The sequence below is a fragment of the Amphiura filiformis genome, chromosome 7, assembly GCF_039555335.1.
Source record: "Amphiura filiformis chromosome 7, Afil_fr2py, whole genome shotgun sequence".
NCBI lineage: Eukaryota > Metazoa > Echinodermata > Ophiuroidea > Amphilepidida > Amphiuridae > Amphiura > Amphiura filiformis.
The window spans coordinates 6,775,452-6,799,149 of NC_092634.1; the positions used below are offsets into that span (position 1 = coordinate 6,775,452).

General features: G+C 36.9%; 2 protein-coding genes across 2 annotated transcripts in view; one reads left to right on the forward strand and one right to left on the reverse strand.

Moving 5' to 3' along the window:
- The window catches only part of LOC140157592 (uncharacterized), a 120,052-nt gene that overhangs the window by 30,908 nt on the left and 65,446 nt on the right, over positions 1-23,698 (reverse strand). The window lies entirely within an intron of this gene.
- On the forward strand, positions 1,342-12,165 carry LOC140156236 (uncharacterized). Its single transcript, XM_072179234.1, has 2 exons — positions 1,342-1,512; positions 9,937-12,165. Exon 2 carries the CDS (start codon positions 9,942-9,944, stop codon positions 12,087-12,089), a length of 2,148 nt encoding a protein of 715 aa, XP_072035335.1. The 5' UTR covers positions 1,342-1,512; positions 9,937-9,941; the 3' UTR covers positions 12,090-12,165.

The following is a 23,698-nucleotide window of genomic DNA, read 5'->3' on the forward strand; positions in this document are numbered from 1 at the left end:
ACATTATTGTTCAAGAAATAAGAACAAAAAGAGGAAGGTGTTGGTGTTATAATTCAGTGATAATGGGATATGAGGAAATTTACAATTCATCACCATAGGAGGTATTCAATGTGATTTAACAGGAAAAAAGAAGTTGGATGAAGGCAGGTGGAAACAGGACACATATCTGAGGAAATTTACAGAGAGGCGGCAATCATATCTGAGGAAATTTATACAGAGGTAGCAATGAGGATTTTATGGGAACATAAGTCGTGAAGGAATTCAGTGTATCAATACTAATACCACTGAGAAGAGGCCAAACTGGAAAATATTGAGGAAATTTAAAAAGAAGAACCATAAAGCACTGAACAAGTTGTGCTCCCTCTGACAAAATATGAAAGAGGAAATGGTGGGCAAATGAAAATAAAAGGGGAAAGGATCGAGCCTCTGTCCCACCAAAATTGACACCAAACTAGTGTAAAATACCAATTTTTTTGCGCGCTATGCACGCACATTGTCCTAATACTAGCCGCCTTTTTTTGGAAGCTCGAAGACTTTTAAGTTGTTCTAAAAAAAGGCTATGTCAACATTCTCATCTTTTGAAGTGCAGAATAAACCTATTTTATGCATGGTATGATCCGGGTATGATTGAGGAAATTTTGAGCCTAAAAACCTTGCTCCTGAGGAAGAATTCACAATTTGCACCCCTGTTTAAGTTAAATCTTTATTAAAGATATTGGTGCCACCAAAATGGAAAATGGTTATACATGGGGTAGGAAAACAAACTTACTTTCATGCATATTTATAATACATGTACTTCAATGGGACTTTATTTAGTGGTGTGCACCCTACACAACTGGGCTGAGACCATAATACCTATTATCATGGCGATGGTATTATGGTCTCACTGGGCTTATACATATATATTGACATTATTGATGAATACCTACCCTGGTGCATATTACTTATTAACCCAAATAATCAATGTTCAATCAATATAATGGGATATTATTCACCAGAATACACACATAGTACATGCACACACAGGGTTGCCAAACCAGCGATTTGTAGCCCAATTGGGCGACTTTTGAAGATTTTCCCGCGACTTTTGACAATTTCCTGTCCCATAGAAACCAATGGTTAAGAAAAAAAATTGGGCGACTTTTTCAACATTGGCTCCCCGCGACTTCCGATAGTTTCCTGCCCCATAGAAACCAATGGTAAAGAGAAAAATGGGGCGACTTTTTGATTATTTGACCCGCGATTCGGGCTGAAATCTTTTGGCAACCCTGACCAGAATACACACATATAGTACATGCACACATAGTCTAGGCCCAGTATATGCCTGGGATTGTGGTTGGAGTATGTGACTGTATTTCTTCTGGCTGGTATCCCTACATGTATGATCATTTGAGAAGAGTGCTTTTTATTGCTTGATATTAAACATACAATTTAATTGGCGCCTGATTGGTGTTCATGTTCAGATGCTAGAACTACCCATGTTTCACTTCATTTGAATGGAGCAAATTTAAGGTGAGTTTTGCTAGCAATATTGTGTTTATAGACAAAGTTTCAATATATTACTAAGTCAGGATTGAGGATGATATCAGAGAAGAAGTAAAATTGCTTGTAAATTAAAACAAACCTTAAATTCAGGTTTAAACTTGAAACCTGCCATCTGAACCTCAGACTTCTGAAAAGCATATCCCTTGCTTACAGCAAGTGCACGATCACAGCTATGCACTTCCATTTGTTCTCCTTAAAATGATACTTTTTAATATCTTGAAACAACAAAATATATAATTTATATCAGATTGTTTTATTCAAGAAATTTTGTGAACAGCTGTTTTGATACACAGCATTTATGCAATTTTTGAAGCATCCTTAAAAATTAACAAAGAAAAAGTGGAATATAAAACAACTACCATAATTATATTAAAATTTTTTGAATGTTCTTTCTGCTTCATCTTGAAGTATATAACTTATGTATATCAAAGCATGAAGAATTCATTTTTTCTTACCACTGGACTATGTTGGCTCAAATTACACAATTTTATATATTTTCAGTGCTTTTAATGATATATTGATATATCGAAAATTTGGGGGTGGGACTTTACTCGAAGGTGGGACTATACTCGCGTGAGTACGGTACTCATCTACATGCAGCTTTACATGGTTGCACTAACCCACTTCTGGCACTGAGCATAATGATATATTATTATTTGTAAAGTATGTAAACCAAGCGAAATTTTACAGAATATGTTCAGTGCTCAGTGCCAGGTACAAATAACTGAACATTTTTCAAAATTGGGGGTGGGACTATACTCGAATTTCAAAAAAAAAAAAAAAAAAATATTTCAAGATGTTTTGTATTTTTAATACGAAAATTGATCATTTGTTTTCATGTCATACTCTATTAATGATTTCAAAATGCATTGAATTTGAATGCATTTTGAAATCATTAATAGAGTATGACATGAATACAAATTATCAATTTTCATATGAAAAATACAAAACATTTTGAATTTTAGGTCAACCATGAATGATCCTAGCATTTACATGTAGGTCTAGGTCCTGGGACACTCCAAAACCGAAAAAATATTTAACTTAACTTTTTTTTTTTAATTTCTGAAATTTTTCAAAAATTTGGGGGTGGGACTTTACTCGAAGGTGGGACTATACTCGTGTGAGTACGGTACTCATCTACATGCAGCTTTACATGGTTGCACTAACCCACTTCTGGCACTGAGCAGTTGATGTGTTATTATGAGTACACATTATGTCATCAGTACATTTCATTTTCTTACTAATAGGCCAGTAAAATCAGCTGAAAAGGTCAAAAAAATTGCAACATGAAATTTTTTTGCGGAAAACATTTCTATTAGGTGCCCTTATCAATATACTAAAAGTCTACCAAAATCAACCTTTGCGAAATATGGATAAATCGATTTTTTTCAAAATGGCCTCCAAAATGATTAAAATGGTGGAAACAATATAGAAAACAGACTCACTATGTCACTTATTAGTAATAGTAACACGATTCCTTTGTTTCAAGCTATGCTTCTAGGGTCTGAAATAAGATTAATCACTTTTTCTCACTTGTTAAGTTTTCAAAATGGCCGCCAAAATAGCTGGAACGGTCATTATTCCATCACTAAATATGGAATTAAAAAATTAGCACTTGTAAACACAAACTGATAGTTTGGGACCACAAGAAACCCTCTGTACCACAGAAAAAGCTTTTGACACCCCAGAGGAACGGGGATGCCCAGTATCACCAAACCCTAACGACAGTCGCCCCACCAACGACGTTTCTTGTGACCCTCACGTATGAACGTGTATGACAATCTTGAGGGGTGGAACGCCTAAAACGCGGGTTCGTGAGAGAGGTAAGTATTATGCGCTATGCGTATCTCCCTCTCACTTCTGAGTGGGGTACACACTGAGCAACTCTACTTACCTCCCACGATCTCTTTACGCAAGCAATGTACCCTCTCAGAGCCCTCACTGGGCGTGACGGTTTCATCACATATACCCCGCAATGAGAACCAGATCAGTGAGGCACATCGGGTAACGAGTAGAGGACAGGGCATGGTCTGTTTCTTGTCCAGGAACCCAGCCCGGGGAAGGATAGAGATTACCTCAGTGGTGAAGCGTAGGTGGTGCTCGTCTATAGACAGAACATGTACATAACTGAACAATGTCGACCGCAGGCCACTGCCATCAAGAACACAGTCTTGAGTGTCAAGTCTTGCAACGAGAGAGGTCCTCCGTGGGTTCGAAGGCCTTGGGTAGATACTGCAACACCAACATGAAGTCTCATTCCGGAACCATGGAGCGAACTGGCGGTCTTTCTGTCACCATGCTCTTAATGAGCTCCGCAAGTGCTGGACTCGATAAGACCGTCATATACCCCCCCCTCAAGTCATGATGAATCGCTAAAATGGCAGTATTGTATGCTTAAGCGGTACGAGGCATACGGTCCCCGTGGTAAGGAAATCGGTGACTTGTAGAATCGGCGAAGTCGCGAATCGTAAGTCTGTCTAGTTGACTGTTGCCTTGCCTTTCAGCAAGCGCAGCAACCGGATATGAATGGCCCGCGGTCTGGGCGGACTGGCGGAAGTACGCCAAACAGTCAGGTGGAGGTTGTTAATCACCTCCATCTGTACCTGGTGCCGGTGGCGTGGCGGAACTGTGAGAAGATCTACATGTACTTGGCATAGACGACTGACTGGTTCTCCCACGAGAAGATCCAGGAGCTTGGGCCAGAGAAAGCGGCTAAAAGGAGTAATCAGTTCCAAGAATTGGCTACCTTCAGCAGAACCAGAAGGATCATGGCAATGGGAGGGAAGGCATTATACCGAATATGCCCTCCCAACTCTCCTGCATGGTGAACCGGCCTACCGCCCTTAATCCCGGGTGAAGTAAGGTGGAAGCTAATGGTTCTGATAGGACGATCTAACCTCTGAAAGATGGACCGATGCATGCATACTACTAAGTGAGGTGCCACTCAATTAGAAAAGAGAGATGAGGACTCGGCGAGTCAACCCCGTCCGAAGCTCCGTACCACCTCCACTGACACTACAGAAGAAGGGACACTGTCTCCCTGCAAATGCTGATAGCTGGAACTTTTGGTGCCCCCTCCCTGTTGATGTAAAACGCCACGGTCATGCTGTCATACTGAGTTGATTTATCCACCAGGAGAGGCAGGAGTGGAGCTGCCGAGGGACCGGAATTATGAGGCTCTGAGGATGCCGCCACGCTTGCAACTGCCCGAGAAAGTATAGCTGTATCTCCCTCGTACACAAGTGGCAGCTCCGAACGCTGGCCACCAGCCCTAATAGGCGAAGCCACACCCGAGCCTGAACCGATGCCCCCTGCCTGATAATCAGAGCGCATAATGAAACCAGCGATCCTCAATATTGGGAGAGACCCGGACCCTGGCGGAGTATATCGTCGCCCCCAGAATTATTCAAGTGGAACAGTAAAAATAAGTTACAGTCATTGCAGTCATGCTGACAATTAAATCACCTTTTCGAATCACCCCTGATTTATAGGTCTTTAGAATAGACCCTGTAGCTCTTTGTGGGAGAAATGTTTGACGACGCTGTATTGAATGTTATATTAGGACCGTCCATCCAATTACCATTCAAATATTTACTCTAAAGTATCCGATACACATAATATGTGGATCATAACTTACATGTACTATTTTAATGCTGATTCAGCTTCTATGATGAAAAGTTGATTGCCCTGGCTGTATTCACAACTCATAATGAACGTATTTGGCGGCCATTTTGAAATTTTGAACAAAAACTACGCAGACAAATAAATATTTATGAAACGGTAAGGGCATAAGAGCATTTGTAGGTCAAAATGTCACCCAATTCCCACATGGACACTCATATAATATTGATATCACAACTGTCTATTTTTTACGACATTTTGGCTGCCATTTTGAAAAAGTCAATTTTACACATCTTTTGCAGAGGTTGATTTTGGTAGACTTTGAGTATGTTAAAATAGAGACTTAAGAGCAACATTTTCATAACTAACCTGTACTATTTTGATACTGATTCAGCTTCTATAGTGAAAAGTTGATTGCCCTGTCTGTATTCACAACCCATAATGAACGTATTTGGCGGCCATTTTGAAATTTTGAACAAAAACTACGCAGATAAATAAATATTTATGAAACGGTTAGGGCATAAGAGCATTTATAGGTCAAAATGTCACCCAATTCCCACATGGACACTCATATAATATTGAAATCACAACTGTCTATTTTTTACGACATTTTGGCTGCCATTTTGAAAAAGTCAATTTTACACATCTTTACAGAGGTTGATTTTGGTAGACTTTGAGTATGTTAAAATAGAGACTTAAGAGCAACATTTTCATAACTAACATGTACTATTTTGATACTGATTCAGCTTCTATGGTGAAAAGTTGATTGCCCTGTCTGTATTTACAACCCATAATGAACGTATTTGGCGGCCATTTTGAAATTTTGAACAAAAACTACGCAGACAAATAAATATTTATGAAACGGTTAGGGCATAAGAGCATTTATAGGTCAAAATGTCACCCAATTCCCACATGGACACTCATATAATATTGAAATCACAACTGTCTATTTTTTACGACATTTTGGCTGCCATTTTGAAAAAGTCAATTTTACACATCTTTCGCAGAGGTTGATTTTGGTAGACTTTGAGTATGTTAAAATAGAGACTTAAGTGCAACATTTTCCGAAAATAGAATTCGTGTTGCAATTATTTTGACCTTTGGAGATTTTGGGGCTGATTTTTACTGGCCTATAATATTTAATCATAGGTCGTGTTCTCACTACAGACATGGGGTCTCGTACCTAGGTCCGAGTCCACATACAAGTGGACTGAGTCCACATTGATTTCGCGTTCTCACTAACACCAAAATGCTGATGTAGGATCGACTCCAAACCCGGATGTTATAATATCAAGCACTTCAATGCATGACCATGACGTCACAAATTCTGTTCCAATGCATGTTTTGAGCCGAACTCACAGCACAAATCAAACTTTACTATAGTCTATCAATTTGGAAAGATCATGTTTTATTTCCAGGCCCCTGATATATTCCTTCAATCTATGGATATGTTATTTTGTAATATATGCATGTATTTGGAAAGATCTGAAATAAACAGCTCTAAATACTGTTATTTTATCTAGGCCTATACGTGTAAAATGAGAGAAATACATCGGCCGGGTTATTATCACAGTCTGATTTTGGTCAAGCACGCCGATTCACATAACACAACCTCTAAATCACCATCAAAAATACTATTTTTGATTGGTAATTTTAACTCAGTCTAGCAAAATGTACAACTCAAAAACGAATATTACACCTGAATAATTCAATTCAATTCAATTCAAGAAACATTTATTTCACAACTTCAAAAATACATAGTATAAATGACAAATGCCATAATTTTCAAACCAATTACATACAAAGCAAAGTAATGAATCCGATCACAGGCCCACTGATGACAGTCAAATGCGATCACGTAAGAACAAGCAACCTATTAAAAGGCAAGAGACAGGTCAAGAGTGGGCCTGAGACAAGATTATGAGGGGCATCAATAAAAAACCTAAAATAAAGTTGTGGGGCAACACGCGGGGAGCAAGCTCGTGGGTGCGGGTTGCCGCCAAACAGTACAAACGAAAATACAAATACAAACAGGACAAGACAAGACCTTACAAAAAAATAAGATGTGAGCAGGAGTCAAAGAATAATTACTGGTAAACCGGTTTAGAAAGCAAATTGCTCTTAAAATGATGTTTGAAATATCCTTTTGTATTATACTGTAAAGCCCAATGTCGTTTTGTTTAATTCTGAAACTGGATAAAATCTGTATCTTGCCGCGATGCCGTTGTTTTCACACTGCACGAGAAGCATGCTGCTCATCAAACTAGCTACGGCAAGCATCTCGAACGAACCAAAATCTATGAACGAACGAGCGTCCGTGTATATCCACTTTCCCTGACTTTTTCCGCATAAAAATAAATATTGTAAATTACATGAAATAAAGCACGTATAAATTTGTTCTATAATACCAGCGCCCTTAATCTTAATAGTTATTGCATCTTTCATGAAGCTAAAGCATAAGGGCGCGTTCTCACTATGCCTGTTTGATACCAGGATGTGGACTCGATCCTACATTGAGTCCACTTCCAAGCATAGTGAGAACGCGAAATAAGTGGTCTCGATCCTACATCCAGGATGTAGCATCGAGACCACCTCAATGAGGTAGTCTCGTACCTAGGACGTGGTATCAAACAGCATATTGAGAACGCGTTTACAAGTGGACTCGATCCACTTATACCGGAAATGATGTATGCACAACCTTGATGGCCGTTGTTGTACTATAGGCCTGTACAATATACATGTCTACATTATATAATTTTCCATGATAAAATAAAACTTCAACTTAAAAATTCATAGCTGGTATTTTAGTACAAATTTATAACCGGCTTTACTTCATGTAATTTACAACATTTATTTTTTATGCGGGAAAAGTCGAGGGGAAAGTGGCTATACACGGACATTCGTTTGAGATGCTTGCCGTAGTTTGATGAGCTCGTGCAGTGTGAAAACAACGGCATCGCGGCAAGATACATATTTTATCCCTGATTTTATCCAGTTTCAGAATTAAATAAAACGACATTGGGCTTTTAACAGGATAGTACAAAAGGATATTCAGGTTTAATATTCGTTTTTGAGGTGTACATTTTGCTAGACTGAGTTAAAATTACCAAGATTTAAGGTTGTGTTGCATGTGAATCGGCGTGCTTGACCAAAATCCGAAATAACAACCCGATGTATTTCTCTCATTTTACACGTATAGGCCTAATATAAAATAACAGTTTTTAGAGCTGTTTATTTCAGACCTTTCCAAATACAGTACATCACAAAATAACACATCCGCCTCACATCCATAGATTGAAGAAATATATCAGGGGGCCAGGAAACAAAACATGATCTTTCAAAATTATGATAGTCTATAGTAAAAGCTAGTAAAGTTTGATTTGTGCTGTGAGTTCGGCTCAAAACATGCATTGCAACAGAATTTGTGACGTCATGGTCATGCATTGAAGTGCTTGATATTATAACATCCGGGTACGTGGAGTCGATCCTACATCAGCATGTTGGTGTTAGTGAGAACGAGAAATCAATGTGGACTGAGTCCACTTGTATGTGGACTCGGACCTAGGTACGAGACCCCATGTCTGTAGTGAGAACACGTCCTTAGACAACTGATTCTACAGCTGAAATTGAAGCCATCACAAGGAGCTGGTGCTACACTTAAGGCCTTGTATCCATAGGCTGTTCCCTTGTGGTGTGTGCCCTTGTTCCATGTTCACTTGTTCCCATGTGACCTGCCACACAGACAACAAACCTTTGTTTTGCTTAGTGGATGTATCCATTGGTATGTGTGGCAGGTCACATGGGAACAAGTGAACACAGAACAAGGGCACACGCCACAAGGGAACAGCCTATGGATACAGGGCCTTACATCCACAGGAGTGCTCTGGTACAGCATAGCCTGTTGTTCTGGTCTGAAACTACATTATTAAACGTTTCTTGGCCTCATGTGTGTGTCCGCATCCCTCTTGTTTTTATCCTATAATCATGAACTGTAGAAACAAAATCAGTCCATGCTTTAATTGACATGTTCGGCACTTCTCGCATTAGCCGACTTTGCGGATATGTATTTAATAATATAGAGGGCGGGTATTGAACTGAAGGCCTATAGATAATAACATCACTGCTCTTCTCCATCTGACTCATTAGCTCAGTTGGTAGAGCATTGGTCCGGTGATCCGAAGGTCCCAGGTTCAAATCCTGGATGGTCAGTGAAATTTTTTCACTGGCTGTCATTTATGCATGTGGAGACTTGTGTTAAAAACCTTTCTCACATTTAATAATAATGTTGTTTCATTTATTTTTCATTGTATATTTTTGCTTAATTGTATACTGTATCTCAATTTGTTATTTAGCCACCTTATGTATTAGTTGCAAGGTTTAAGCCAGGGTTAAATACCTTCTATCGCCAGAACCTAATATATTTATGCATCACCTACATGCATGCATTACATTAATTCATAATAACTTCTCTGCATCAGCTCAAATACTATTTTGAACTCACACTATAATATGGTACCTGAGCATGTACATATACATATAGCTTGGCTTGCTTTGAGTGTTTTATATTCTATTGTGACAGTGTGGTGTTTTCGTCTGTGGAGTTACCAGTGACATTCACGCATAAAGCGGTGCACCTGAAACAAGAGGTGGGAAGCCCAGAATTGATTGATTTATTGATTGATACCCTGAATAAAATACCCAGTCATGCACATACATGTACACCCCATGCTACACTCTAATATAATCTGTATTTTGTTTTTGTCTTTTCAGTCAACATGAAGATATCAAAGAAGCAATGGATCATATGCAAATACTGTCAAAGAAAATTTATATGCAACAGTCCTCGATACAAATCACATGTTCGCAGCCATGAGTTGACTATAAAGCCTTATTGGTACAGCAATCCAAACTTAAAGCCAAAAGCTGGCTGTGTACCAGTACACATCATGAGACAGAGCAAAGGGAGATATGAAGGTCAGGGTACATCAACACAATCTCTACATCATCTGGACAACAGAAAAGTTGATACAAAGAAATTCATTTCCTCATTTGCACCACTTCCACATGAAGATAACCATGCAAGAGATGAAGTTTATCAATCATGTAACCATGGCAATGATGTCTTCTGTCAAGCAAGTAACACGATGACACACGGGGGAAAATGTCATAAAAGATGCCACTGCAAGGAGTCCTCTCAACAGTCATGTCATCAGGTACAACAAACGGGAGAGAAACATTATAAATGTAGCTGCTCCAACAAATCATTCAGACGAATGGAGAGTAAGAAAGAACACGGAATGATTCACTCAGGAGAGAAGCCTCATAAATGTAGATATTGTAACAAATCATTCAGGCATTTACAGAGAAAGAAACAACATGAAAAGATTCACACGAGAGAGAAATTTCATAAATGTAGTTACTGTAACAAATCATTTAGCCAATCGGGGCACAAGAAAGAACATGAAATAATACACACAGGAGAGAAACCTCATCTATGTAGATACTGTAACAAATCATTCAGCACATTAAGTAACAAGAAACGACACGAAAAGAATCATACAGGAGAGAAACCTCATAAATGTGGGTATTGTAACAAATCATTTAGCCAATTGGGAAACAAGAAAGAACACGAACTGATTCACACAGGAGAGAAACCTCATAAATGTGGGTATTGTAAGAAATCATTCATCAACTTAGGACACAAGAAAAGGCATGAAAAGATTCACAGAGGAGAGAAACTTCATCAATGTAGATACTGTAATAAATCATTCAGCAATTTGGGAAACACGAAACAACATGAAATGATGCACACAGGAGAGAAACCTCATAAATGTAGTTACTGCAACAAGTCGTTCAGCCAATCAACTTCAAAGAAACGACACGAACTGACACATAAAGGAGAGAAACCCCATAAATGTAGACATTGTAATAAATCATTCAGCCACTTAGACAGCAAGAAACAACATGAAAAGATACACACAGGAGAGAAACCTCATCAATGTAGATATTGCAATAAATCATTTAGCGGATTAGGCAACCAGAAACGACACGAAAAGATTCATACAGTAGAGAAACCTCATAAATGTAGTTATTGCAATAAATCATTCATCCACATATACAGAAAGAAACAACATGAAAATATACATACTGGAGAGAACCCTCATAAATGTAGTTATTGCTACAAATCATTTAGCCAATTAATGTACAAGACACAACATGAACTGACTCATAAAGTGAAATCTCATAAATGTAGATATTGTAATAAATCATTCAGCCGATTGGGAAACAAGAATCAGCATGAAAAGATTCATACAGGTGAGAAACCACATAAATGTACATTCTGCAACAAATCATTTGGCCTCATAACTAGAAAGAAAGAACATGAAGATATTCATACTGGAGAGAAACCTTACAAATGTAGTTATTGTGACAAATCATTCAGCCAATTGGGAAACAAGAAACAGCATGAAAAGATTCATATAGGAGAGAAATCTCATAAATGTAGTTATTGTGATAAATCATTCATACAATTGGTAAACAAGAAACGGCATGAAAAGATTCATACAGGAGAGAAACCTCATAAATGTAGATATTGTTATAAATCATTCAGCCACTTACACCACAAGAAACAACATGAAATGATTCATACAGGAGAGAAACCTCATAAATGTAGATATTGTAACAAATCATTCAATAACTTGGGAAACAAGAAAAAACATGAACTGATTCACACAGGTGACAAACCTCATCAATGTAGCTACTGTAACAAATCATTCAGCCGGTTGGCACACAAGAAAAAACATGAACTGATTCACACCGGTGACAAACCTCATCAATGTAGCTACTGTAACAAATCATTCAGCGACTTGGCACACAAGAAACGACATGAAAAGATTCACAAAGGAGAAACCTCATCAATGTAGATACTGTAACAAATCATTCAGTGACTTGGGACACAAGAAACGACATGAAAAGATTCACACAGGAGAAACCTCATCAATGTAGCTACTGTAACAAATCATTCCGCGACTTGGGACACAAGAAACAACATGAAAAGATTCACACAGGAGACAAACCTCATCAATGTAGCTACTGTAACAAATCATTCAGCCGGTTGGCACACAAGAAACGACATGAAAAGATTCACACAGGAGAAACCTCATCAATGTAGCTACTGTAACAAATCATTCAGCCGGTTGGCACACAAGAAACGACATGAACTGATTCACACAGGTGACAAACCTCATCAATGTAGCTACTGTAACAAATCATTCAGCCGGTTGGCACACAAGAAACGACATGAAAAGATTCACACAGGTGACAAACCTCATCAATGTAGCTACTGTAACACATCATTCAGCGACTTGGGACACAAGAAACGACATGAACTGATTCACACAGGAGAAACCTCATCAATGTAGCTACTGTAACAAATCATTCAGCTGATAGAATTACGAGAAGTATAACATGAACTGATTCTTACAGGGGAGAAAGTGTAAATGCAGATATTGTAACAAATCATTCACACATTTGGTTAGGCAATAGAAACAAATTAGTTTGATCTTTCAATCGACCATCGATGCTTATTCGATCCGTGTTATTTATGAAATCAATTAATTTACTATTGTTAATAATCATAATATAGTAATTATTTCCTTTAGTGATATTGACCGATATGAATGTAGCATTAATTCTTATTAATTTGTTGATAGTTCATTAATAACAGACATCGAAGCAGCATCGACGGTCGATCCAAAGATCAAACAAATTTGTTTCTGGTGCCTTAGCAAGAAACACATGAAAAGATTCATACAGAGGAGAAACATGAGGAGATCATTTCACAAGAAACAACATGAAAAAAAAATTTAAAAAAATGGTCGTCTGTCACAATTTTACTGGGCAGGAAGATGGAAAAACTTGTGAGAAGTGAATCACATATTTGAACAATTTAAAATTAATAGTTAAAATTGCACAAAAAAAATCTGAAATTGAAAGAAAAAACCCACTTTTTCTGCAATTCATAATTAGGATAGTTAAACTGTTTTCCTTTATTTCTAGATAAATTGTATTTTGGATGATTTCCAGCAGTTCTTGATGTTTCCAGTTCTCCATTAGATAGAAATGTATTGGTTGACATTTTTGTCATTGTCTTAGTGATTTAGATAATAAAAACAGTTTTCAGTGGTTCCCAATCAGTTAGGTACAATATTGTAGATTTATTATTAGGTATTGCTTGATTTTTGCTTTCATTGTGTTTTTAGACTACATCTACAATCAACGAAAAAAGTCTTGGAACGCTTGCGTGTAAATAACGGAAAACTGTCACCCCCTCTCCCCGTGCAATGTTGAGAAATGCCAATGTCTTCAGCGGTTCCCCAATGTGTTCCAACATTGCTTGATGGGGAGAGGGAAGGGGAAATCATTGTTGTAGATGTCACGTTTCTTCCCAAACACAATATAGGTCATTTCCATGAACATAAGAAATTCTGCACGGAATCTTGACAGAGTGTGCCAAGCGTTCCAAGGACTTTTTTCGTTGATTGTCTCTACCAAATGCAAAATATTTCATCTAAATTTCGTTTTTGTCTCATAACTCAAAAACGGAATGTCGTATGAGCTTCAAATTTCACACGATTTGAGAGTGGATTATATGCTTTGCAATCATAATAAAATTGTTGATAAAGAATTTGGTTTATTTAGAAAGTGGTCACCGAAAACACCCCAGGTGCTAAATTACACACGTTTCATAATTATGGCTCTAAAATGTCGTTTTTGTCCATAGCTCAAAAACAGAATGTTGTATGAGCTTCATGTTGAACACGATTTGAGAGGGGTTATATGCTTTGCAATCATAATAAAATTGTTGATACAGAATTTGATTTATTTAGGGAGTGGTCTCTGAAAACACCCCATATGCTAAATTACACACGTTTCATAGTTATGGCTTTAAACTGCTCTAAAATGTCGCGTTTTTGTCCATAACACAAAAACAGAATGTTGTATGAGCTTCATATTGCACACGATTAGGGAGTAGATAATATCCTTTTGAATCATAATAAAATTGTTGATAAAAATGTTGAGTTATTTAGGGAGTGGTCACTGACAACACCTCCTATGCTAAATGACACAAGTTTTGTAATTATGGCCCTCTTCTGTATGATACTGAGTCAATTTTCGTTTTTGTCTCATAACTCAAAAACACTACAAATGAATTTTTCGTACAATATCACAATGTTTTGCAACATGTTTTCCAAAATGTTTCTTTAATGTTATTAAAACGTTTTGCACCCTTTATGATATAACCTAACGTGTTAAATTTATGTTTTCACTAAAATCCGAGCGAATCAGAAAGATTATGATGTAACAATTTGAAACAACTCATTTCTGAATATTATTTATAACAAAATACGCTTTTGCGATGAGAAAAAAAAAAAATAAAAAAGAAACAACAATTGAATACACTTAAAGAAAAAGTATAGACCACCATTGGGACTCGAACCACGCACATCAGTCAATAGCCAATAGGTTAACAGTCGGAGGACTAATCCACTTTTACGCTGTCATTGCACATTTTGAAGTAACAATATTTACGTATGTTCTTTTAATAGTCAAAATGGGAAAGTGTTAACAACTTGTATAATATGAAATCAATGTTTAATCAGTTTGCATAATGAAAACATTCTCAATTGGACATAGCAAATGTAAACGAACGGACGCATCTCATGAGATGCGTCCGAAAACATAAATTTGCTATACCAATTTTGTCAGTTTTAATAAACTGAATGACACCTTGATCTCTATATAAATTTGTTACACTTTACCATTTGACTACTAAAAAACAAAACTTGTTACAATTCGATTGCGTAAATGGCAGCGCATGCGAACGGATTAGTCCTCAGACTGATAACCTTGACTATTGACCGATGTGGTTCGAGTCCCATTGGTGGTCTTTTTTTAAAAGTATATTCAATTGTTGTTTTCTTTTTTCTTTCTTGTTTTTTTTTCTCATCGCAAAAGCGTATTTTAATATAAATAATATTCAGAAATGAGTTGTTTATGCGTATTTATTTCAATTCAAATGGGTAAACTTAACTGTTAACAAATTTCGTATATGAAACGAATGTTTCATTCCTTTTGCAATAAAACATTTTCAATTGGTATAGCAAATGTAAACGAACGTGACGCTTCGTGAGATGCGGCCTAAAAACATAAAATGTCGCTTTTGGACCATTTTGTCATTATGGTAAACTGATACATTTTGCCGTTTCTACTATAGGGTGCTTGCATGGAAGATCATTAAGTTCAAACCATCCTAAAGACACGCTCCAGAGGACATGCAAATGCACGGAGTACAATACCAATCACCTGTTTAACTGGTTTTGATCAAGTAATTCTTTGTACTCTATGCATTAGCATATCTTATGGAGCGTGTCTGGAGGATGATTTGAACCCATGACCTTCGTGCAAACACTCTATACAAGTTTACACTTTCCCGATACCTGACTACTATAAAAGAACAAAACTTGTTACTTGATTGCGAAATGGCAGCGTGGCGTGAGCGGAATAGTCCTCAGACTGATAACCTTTTGACTATTGACCGATGTGAATGGTTCGAGTCCCAGTGGTGGTCTTTTTTTTAAAGTTTTAGAGAAAACATTTACATGTTGGGTTATATCATAAAGGGCACAAAATGTTTTAAGTTTTAATAACATTGAAAATATTTTGGAAACATGCTCCAAAACATTGTGATATTGTAAAAAAATGTAATTTGTAGTGTTTTTGAGTTACGAGACAAAAACGAAATTTGACTACAGTAGAGAGCATAATTACGAAACTTGTGTAATTTAGCATAGGACGTGTTTTCAGTGACCACTCCCTGAATAACTCAACATTGTTATCAACAATTTTATTATGATTCAAAAGGATATTATCTACTCTCAAATCTGGTGCAATATGAAACTCATACAACATTCTGTTTTTGAGTTATGGACAAAAACGACATTTTAGAGCATTTTAGAGCCATGATTAAGAAACGTGAGTAATTTAGCATAGGGTGTGTTTCCAATGACCATTCCCTAAATAAACCAAATTCTTTATCAACAATTTTATTATGATTACAAAGCATATAATCCACTCTCAATTCGTGTGCAATTTGAAGCTCATACGACATGCCGTTTTTGAGGTATGAGACAAAAACGAAATTTAGATGAAATATTTTGCATTCGGCAGAGACAATCAACGAAAAAAGTCTTGGAACGCTTGCGTGTAAATAACGGAAAACTGTCACCCCTCTCCCCGTGCAATGTTGAGAAATGCCAATGTCTTCAGCGGTTCCCCAATGTGTTCCAACATTGCTTGATGGGGAGAGGGAAGGGAAATCATTGTTGTAGATGTCACGTTTCTTCCCAAACACAATATAGGTCATTTCCATGAACAAAAGAAATTCTGCACGGAATCTTGACAGAGTGTGCCAAGCGTTCCAAGGACTTTTTTCGTTGATTGTAGTCCAATATTCAGGGCCGTCGCTAGAGGGGGGGTATGGGGGGGGGGTGACACTTCAATACACAATTTTGTCTGCAAAATTTGATTGCTATCGGCAAAATCATGTGACTGTAGGCAAATGTAGTCAAAGGTATGTGTGATTGTCGGCAAATTGTGAGAGCCATATAACAGATTAATCATGTGTTACGTAATTGACATGAATAAAAAATTTTTGGGTCAACAAATTACAAAAAATTTCCGTCGGCAAACCATACTGTACACCCCCGAATCATATTATTCTAGCGACGCCCTGCCAATATTTTTAAAACTCATAGCTCAACCAATATGTGTGTAGTATTGGGTTCAAATCATCAAATTTCAAATGGGCCAAGCACCATAACACATCCTATGCATAGCATGACCCTTGGTTACTCATAATATGTCTGCAGATACGCGCACTCGCTTCGCGCCAACTTGCAATGCACAGTAACGATGTTCGCTAAACGATGCGCAGATCGCGTTGACGTGTACTGACGACATCTCAGGTGTACCTGCAAAGGCAAATGGGATTTACCGAAAAGGTCAATTGTACTGTTTTAGCAGTAAAAGAATAGAAATAAACGTTGCTGCTTTATCCTTTACATCCAAATAATGTGTCTGCGCACCCATTAGTTCGGCATTATTCTGCATCAATTACCCTTAATTCTAAATTCAGAATATAAAAGCATATGGTCAAGGTGTATCTTTTATGCATTTGAATATATGAATACAAAAGCCACCTAAGTCCATACTTTGGCCAAATTGAGTTACGCATGGGAAATTGTTGCTATACATAGGCCTGTCATATGCATGAAAGAACAACTCAAATTCATTCTCTGTGTCTATTGGGCATGTGAAAAATAGCATGTATGAAAGAATCACCCAATTCCATGATTTGAGTCTTGTAACACATTGATTGAAATCCAGTATGTATAAAAGTCCACTTGTAACACATTCATTGCTAGAGAATGACTTTTGAACAAAAAATGGGTTTAATAAAGGAAAGTGTGTGGTTTATATTACATGGCAGAATGCTTATCAACATTATACTTACCTGTGTGCTTTATTTTGTATTATCTTACTAGTGGTAATCTCATTCTAACATTGTTGTCTTTGTATATGATTCAAAAAACCACCTAAGTCCAAAATTTAAAATGAACCCCACGAAGTCCCTGAAATGCTAATCGTCATACCTAATACAGGTTAATCCACTCATTTGCACGTAAAACTTACCATATTGACCAGGTAAATCTAACTGAAGGAATTAAAATGATACACGGGTTTTTCTCTCAAAATAACTTCGCATGGACTTAGGTGGCTTTTGTATTCATGTATTCATTTGTTAATATATGTTTAATTTTTAAGTTTAATTCATATTTATAGTAAATTGATAAAGTATGGTAGTTTTATAATAGTGTGAAGTGCATCCATGAGCGCATGAGGATCTGCGATTCACAATGCGCTATATAAATGCTGTTTTATTATTATTAATTTTACTGAAATAAAGTGAAGTGATTGTGAACAAAATGACATATTAAACTTGATGTTTGTCTCCTTTAGACTGGATTAGTTTTCTTTCAACTAGTTGGTATATTTTAAGAGTACAGAAACAATAAATTTTGCAAAAAATTCTCAAAATACGCATTCTGCAAATTCATCACTATTTATGTGATACGACTGATGATTTGCACCATTCCCCCATTAAGGGGTGGGGTATGAACGTTTTGGACAGTATTTATTGTGGGACATTAGAACACAGCAGACATATCGAATTGCATTCTGAATATCAAATTACATTCTGAATACGAAGAATGTCCTTCTGATATCAAATAATTTTGATGTTTTGAAATTCGCAATGTAATACACATTTTATGGCAAATCATTTTATGGCAAATCATTAAAAAAAAATTGATATATAAGGTGGTATGAAAAGCCGACGATCAATTGAAAATTTTGACCTTTTATATTGAAGATATGGATTTTTTTTCCCAAAACACCAAAATAAATTAGGTCTTTTGGGGAAAAAAATCCATATCTTCAATATGAAAGGTCAGTTTGGGGTGGGTAGGAGTGTGCCTCTGAGAATTTGAAAGTGGACCCATCAAAATATAATACAATTTTTCAAGAAATTTGGACCAATCGATATACCAAAAGGAAAATTTTTCACAATTTGTTTCCAAAATGTTGGCTACAGTGAGGCCAAATTTGCCATTTTCAAACTAAATTGAGAAAAATTCTGAAAAAAAAACCCATCCATATACCAAAGTTACCTTAGAAAAGGGGTCATTGATATACAAAAAGCAGAACATGTGTCTGGGCTGGCATTTGTAAATTGTAGCAACACTGGTTTTACTCATCTTGCTCCAAAAACAAGGTTTTCCCTGAAAACACACACTCAAAAAGTGTATTTTTGTTTTTCATGCTTTTCTAGCAACAATCAATATAATCATTGCATGAATTTGTAAGGTGTTGCACACACAACACACTTTTGGGTAGAACCTTGTTTTAAGATGGTCGTGCAAAGCGCCTATTGTTTATTTTATTTATTTCATTTATTTATAACATTTGTCACATAGCCAATACATTGAAGTAAAATATCCTTTGCAACTAGGCGGTTACCCGTATTTGGCGGTTCTCGGCTGGCGCGGTTACCTGGCTGATGGTGACTGATGCTCATAGGACAGTTTTTACTAATTTGACCTCAGATGACCCCTTGTGACCTCGAAATGACCTTCCAAAATTTGGCTCTAAATGTTGACTGCACCCACCACGTTTCATGCCCATACAACAGTTTTTAGTAATTTGACCTTGGATGACCCCAAACTGACCGTCCAAAAATTTGACTCTAAAAGTTGACTGTACCCATCAAGTTTCATGCCCATACGACAGTTTTTACTAATTTGACCTCAGATGACCCCTGGATGACCCCAAAATGGCCGTCCAAAAATTTGACTCTAAAAGTTGACTGTACCCACCAAGTTTCATGCCCATACGACAGTTTTTACTAATGTGACCTCAGATGACCCCTGGATGACCTCGGTTGATCTTGACCCACTAACCAATACAAACTTGTTCCGTCTTAGGTCAAGATGCACCTACCCACCAAGTTGCATGCCCATATGACAGTTTTTACTAATTTGACCCCTAGATGACCTCTGGTGACCTTGACCCACTAACCAATACAAACTTGTTCTGTCCCGGGTCAAGACGCACCCAAATCAAGTTTCAGGAACGTCGACCCCAGTCTCTGAGAAAAATAGTTTTTACTAATTTGACCCCTAGATGACCTCGGGTGACCTTGACCCACTAACCAATACAAACTTGATCTGTCTGGGGTCAAGCTGCACCCACCCACCAAGTTTGAGGAACGTGCGACCCCTAATCTCCGAGAAAATAGGCGGACAGACACACAGATAGACAGACACACAGATAGACAGATAGACAGAGAGACAGATAGAAGATGCGTATTATTATATAGATAAAATCAAAACATTGCTAGAAATACATCAGCAAAACATAAATATACAAAAAATAGGCAAACAGACTTTCTGTTTTTAATTTACATAAGTTTAGTACAGACAATTCTGTCCCTGCCCAAAACACATACACAAAGGCTCCATCTGTATAACCCAGAAATATTCCCAGGGCTGTAAAACATTTTAATCAATTTGGTTTTAGGTTGAGACATTTGGTTTTAGGTTTAGCCTATAGCCAGTTCCCCAATAATGTTATTTCAATCAAATTGATTATTTGACTAGTGGGTAAATTGATATTTAACTGATCAATAATCAATGTAGGATATCATGATGAGTATTCAATCAATCATCTATTGAGAGTTGGCCAGAGTTGCCAAACCTGCAATTTGGTAGCCCAATTGGGAGACTATAGAAGATTTTCCCTGTGACTTTTGACAATTTCCTGTCCATAGAAACCAATGGTTAAGAGAAAAATTGGGTGACTTTTCAAAAATAGGCTCCAGCGCATTCCATTAGTCTCCAGTCCTATAGAAACCAATGGTAAACATAAAAATTGGGAGACTTTTCCAATTATTTTACATATACCCACAATTTGGGCTGACATTTGTTGGCAACTCTGGTTGCACTTTGTAAAGCTGTAATAATAAAAGCAAGATGCCTATAGCAATCTCACAATATTATACCAGAAAAGAAAATAATTGTTGTTGCAGACTATATTACTTTGAATACACACAAAATGTATCTTGAACTGTGGGTTTGAGAGTTACAATTACTTACTATACTGGAACTGTATGTTGTTCATCTCATTCTGAACTACAATAAAGGTGAGTTTGTATAAATATTTTCTTTTCTTCAAAAACAACCTAACCCTAACCCCCGAAGGGCTTTTTAGCGACGGGAAGGGAAAGAATGAAAGAATAAAGAGAGAAAAGAAGGAAAGAAGTTGTTTGGCCAGCGAAACCGTGCCCTATATGTCACTTAGGGCGATCGCGTCATCACACCACGTGGGATGCACGCATCTAACAGCGCATATATCAAGTAGTATTTTGTAGTATACAGGCGGGTTAGGGTTAAGGAAGCATGTACTGAGTTTCGATAGTGGTAACCTAACCCTAACCCCGAAGGGCTTTTGGCGACGGGAAGGGAAAGAATGAAAGAATAAAGAGAGAAAAGAAGGAAAGAAGTTGTTTGCTGTGGGTGGGATTCGAACCCGAGACCCCTCGCATGCCAAGCACTCGGTCGGCGACACCTTGCCACGGGTCTTGGGCTTCGTTGGCCAGCGAAACCGTGCCTATATGTCACTTAGGGCGATTGCGTCATCACACCATGTGGGTGAACAGCGCATATATCAAGTAGTATTTTGTAGTATACAGGCGGGTTAGGGTTAAGGTATACATTTACTATCATACATTATCTTGCTGTATTTCAGCTAGGGTGCCATAGGTAGAAAAACTATTGACCATAATCCATTAGCGAGAGAGATTTGAGAAGTTAAGATTAATTTGATTAGTCTGGCATTAAAAATGTATTCTCAGTTGGTTTGGAATATAAGCAAATTCTGGAATCAGGGAATTATGACTGCTCCAATTTTTGTGAAAGTTATGGCAAATTGTTCATCTACCCAAAGGAGATCAGAAAAAGAATAGTTTGTACTACCTGTCTGGTCAACATATTATATGACAAAGATTTCATAAGTCAACAGGTGAATGACCTTTGACCTAAGTTACAATATTTTCTGCCTTAGTAACCTTACCTTGTAAATAGTGCCAACGATTCTTTTTTAATACCACTAAGTAGAGGAACATTTTGTCATACATGCATAACTTTATTTTGAAGACATGTACAACATAAAGATTGATCTATAACCTTTAAAGACATGTTACTTTGTAACTGTAGGTCACAATGTCTGATCTAGTCCTGGAATTTCAGTATATGGGGTGCCTCACATGCTAAACACACAAAGGCCTACTTGTGTGCAAAATGTAACTTTCTGAACCTCAATTTGTATATCCTTTCAGACACCATCATGAATCAACCTAAGCATCAATGGGACCTACGATTGTATCATGTATGCAAGTATTGCACAAGATTTATTGGAAACATTCCCCGTTACAAATCCCATCTACGCAACCATGAGTTGAGTATTAAGCCTTATTGGTACAGCAATCCACACCTCAAACCGAAGGCTGGATGTTAGGGTGGTTCTTATTTTTCAAAAGTCTGAAATACAATTTTCTCACCCCTTCAAATGGTGATCCTGGATGAAAAATTTATTCTCTGAAATTTTCAGAAATATTGAATATGATTTAGAGGTAGCTCACGAGCCCTCAATGTGGTCGTGAATTGACAGAATATTAGCCATCGGACATTTTTGAGCAAGTTTACAAAGGTGTATTTTCAAAATAAAGTGTTTCTTGATACTCAATCTTTGTAATTGCATTAACAATAACTAGATTAACATACAAATAGCAAAATATGTCTTGTATTTACTTCCATTGTTAATTTAAACCAGACCAAAAATGGCATTTCGTGCCACGCACTGCTAAATACTGCTTGTCGGCCACTTTGAGCAATTATGAAAGCCAGTAGTTTTATAAAAGAGAATATCATGATGCTTAAAACTTTGTAAAAGCATTAACATTAGCTACTTAAACATATAAATAACAAAAAATATCTTGTTTTGTCATTCATTATTGTTTTAAATTCAACCAAATATGGTACTTCGTGACATTAATACCCCGAAAATACTGTGTATCGGCCATTTCGGGCATTTTTACAAGGGTCTATTTTCAAAATACAGTGTCTCTTGGTACTGAATCTTTGTAATTGCATTAACAATAAGTAGTTCAACACATATATAGCACTAGATACCTTGTTACTACTTCCATTATTGTTTTAAGATCAACCAAATATGGTACTTTGTGTCATTTGACCCCGAAATACTGCGTGTCAGTCGGCCATTTCGGGCTATTTTACAAGGGTCTATTTTTAAAACACAGTGTCTCCTGATACTAAATCTTTGTTTTTGCATTTACACTAACTAGTTGAACACATATATAGTACTAGATGTTTGGTATTTACTTCCATTATTGTTTTAAGATCAACCAAATATGGTACTTGTGCCATTTGGCCAAAAAAAACTGTATGTCAGTTGGCCATCACGGTTGTTTGATGGGATCATTTATTAGTTTTTCAAACAAAACATCATGTACACCCAAATTTTAGACTAAAACAGCTAAATGTGATATCAAGCTAATGTATACAGATGCTATTGAGTCATTCTCAAATTAAATTTCCTTTCTTTTACAAAATTATTCACTTTTTATAGCATTTTTATAGCTCTTGTGGATATAAAATGTATCTATTAATGACAAAATTGGTGGCGCTATTTAGTTGCTGGAAATTATTCTGTCAAGCTTTTAATACAAATAATTCCTTTTATTGTTTGATAAAATATGTTTATAAAATTTTCTTGTTGCTTGTTTTACCTATTCCAGCTGTTTTAATGGCAGTATTAATCACATATCCCTTGCAAA

Bases quoted from the DNA above. Each gene is read 5' to 3' on its own strand.
- LOC140156236 (XM_072179234.1), top strand. From the start codon at position 9,942: ATGAAGATATCAAAGAAGCAATGGATCATATGCAAATACTGTCAAAGA.